The sequence below is a fragment of the Oryx dammah genome, unplaced genomic scaffold (genome assembly GCF_014754425.2).
Source record: "Oryx dammah isolate SB20612 unplaced genomic scaffold, SCBI_Odam_1.1 HiC_scaffold_5, whole genome shotgun sequence".
Taxonomy (NCBI): Eukaryota; Metazoa; Chordata; class Mammalia; order Artiodactyla; family Bovidae; genus Oryx; species Oryx dammah.
The window spans coordinates 100,533,569-100,535,110 of NW_024070189.1; the positions used below are offsets into that span (position 1 = coordinate 100,533,569).

The 1,542-nt window shown below is 51.9% G+C and overlaps 1 protein-coding gene across 1 annotated transcript; it reads right to left on the bottom strand.

Annotated features, from left to right (window-relative positions):
* Nucleotides 1–345: 345 nt before the first annotated feature.
* Nucleotides 346–1,302, bottom strand: LOC120864183 (olfactory receptor 10H1-like). Its single transcript, XM_040241035.1, has one exon. The coding sequence runs from the start codon at nucleotides 1,300–1,302 to the stop codon at nucleotides 346–348; it is 957 nt and encodes a 318-aa protein (XP_040096969.1).
* Between the last annotated feature and the right edge of the window lie 240 nt (nucleotides 1,303–1,542).

The window sequence follows — 1,542 nt, forward strand, 5'->3', positions numbered from 1 at the left end:
CAGCAAGGGAAAGCCCTGCAATGAAAAGCCTGGGTACTGCAACTAGAGAGTAGTCCCTACTCGCCATGACTAAAGAAAATCTGTGCACAGCAATTAAGACTCTGTGCAGTCAAAGATAAATAAATAAATCATTTCTTAAAATTCAAGCTAATGTGAGACACACAGATCATGAGACGAAAAGGGGAAAAAAGATTAACATTTATTGAATACCTACTATGTGATAAGTGTCATACACACACACACACAAATCTTTACACCAGTCTTACAAGGTAGCGTTGATTAACCCCATTGTATAGATGAGGGTGTGGTCTTCCTTCTACCATAATCTGAAACCACCGCAGCCACTCAGACGCTGGAGGGGTACAGCTTGCTGAGGAAGGTCTTCTTCATGGCGATCTTCAGCTCCTTGTTCCTGAGACTGAAGATGATGGGGCTCAGGAAGGGAGTGAGGACCGTGTAGGTGATGCCCATCAGCGTGTCTCCTTCCAGAGACTGGGGACCCTTGGGCTTGAGGTAGATGACAGAGGCAAAGCCATAGTGCACGACCACCACGGTGAGGTGGGACGCACACGTGGAGAAGGCTTTGTGCCGGCCCTCAGCTGAAGGGATCCTCAAGATGGCGGCCGCGATGAAGGCGTAAGAGAGCAGGATGAGGAGACCACAGCCCAGCAGGGCAGCGATACACACCAGGCCCACGCCCTTGGCGACTACTTGCACTTCAGTTCCACAGGCCAACTTCAAAAGAGGTGGCACGTGGCAGCCAAAATAGTGAATTTCATTAGACCCACAGAAAGTGAGTTGGAAAATGGAAGATGTCACCACTAGCCCAACAACTAAGCCTCCAGCCCAGGACCAGACCACCAGGCAGGCGCAGCCTCGGGGGCTCATGAGCACGTTGTAGCGCAGGGGGTGGCAGATGGCCACGTAGCGGTCGTAGCCCATGACGGTGAGCAGGAAGGAGTGGGTGAAGCCGGGCGTGAAGGAGAAGAACATCTGGCTGGCACAGGCCCTGAAGGAGATGGAGCGGTCGGTGGAGAGCAGGTCGGCCAGCATGCGCGGGATGATGGCAAAGGTGTAGAGGACCTCGGAGATGGAGAGGGCGCACAGGAAGAGGTACATGGGGGTGTGGAGGCTGTGCTCCCTCCAGACGGTGGCCATGATGAGCAGGTTCCCCAGCAGCGTGAACAGGTACATCAGCAGGAAGAGCAGGAAGAACATCAGCTGAAGGTGGGGGAAGGTGGAGAAGCCGATGAGGATGAATTCAGTCACTGAGGTGTAATTTAGCCTCAGAATGGCAGCCATACTGTTGGGGAAAAGAAGGAGGAATTCCCATAGGTAGGAACTCAGAGTCTCTAATGAGCCCTCTTCAGGACTTCCTGGAGAGGCTCCTTCACCTCTTCAAACCATGATCAGTCCATCTGCATAATAATGTTCAGAATAAAGGTCTGCCTTGTGGTTTAAATAGGACCATCTGAATAGTCACTGGAAGGACTGATGCTGAAGCTGAAACTCAAATACTTTGGCCACCTGATGCAAAGAGCT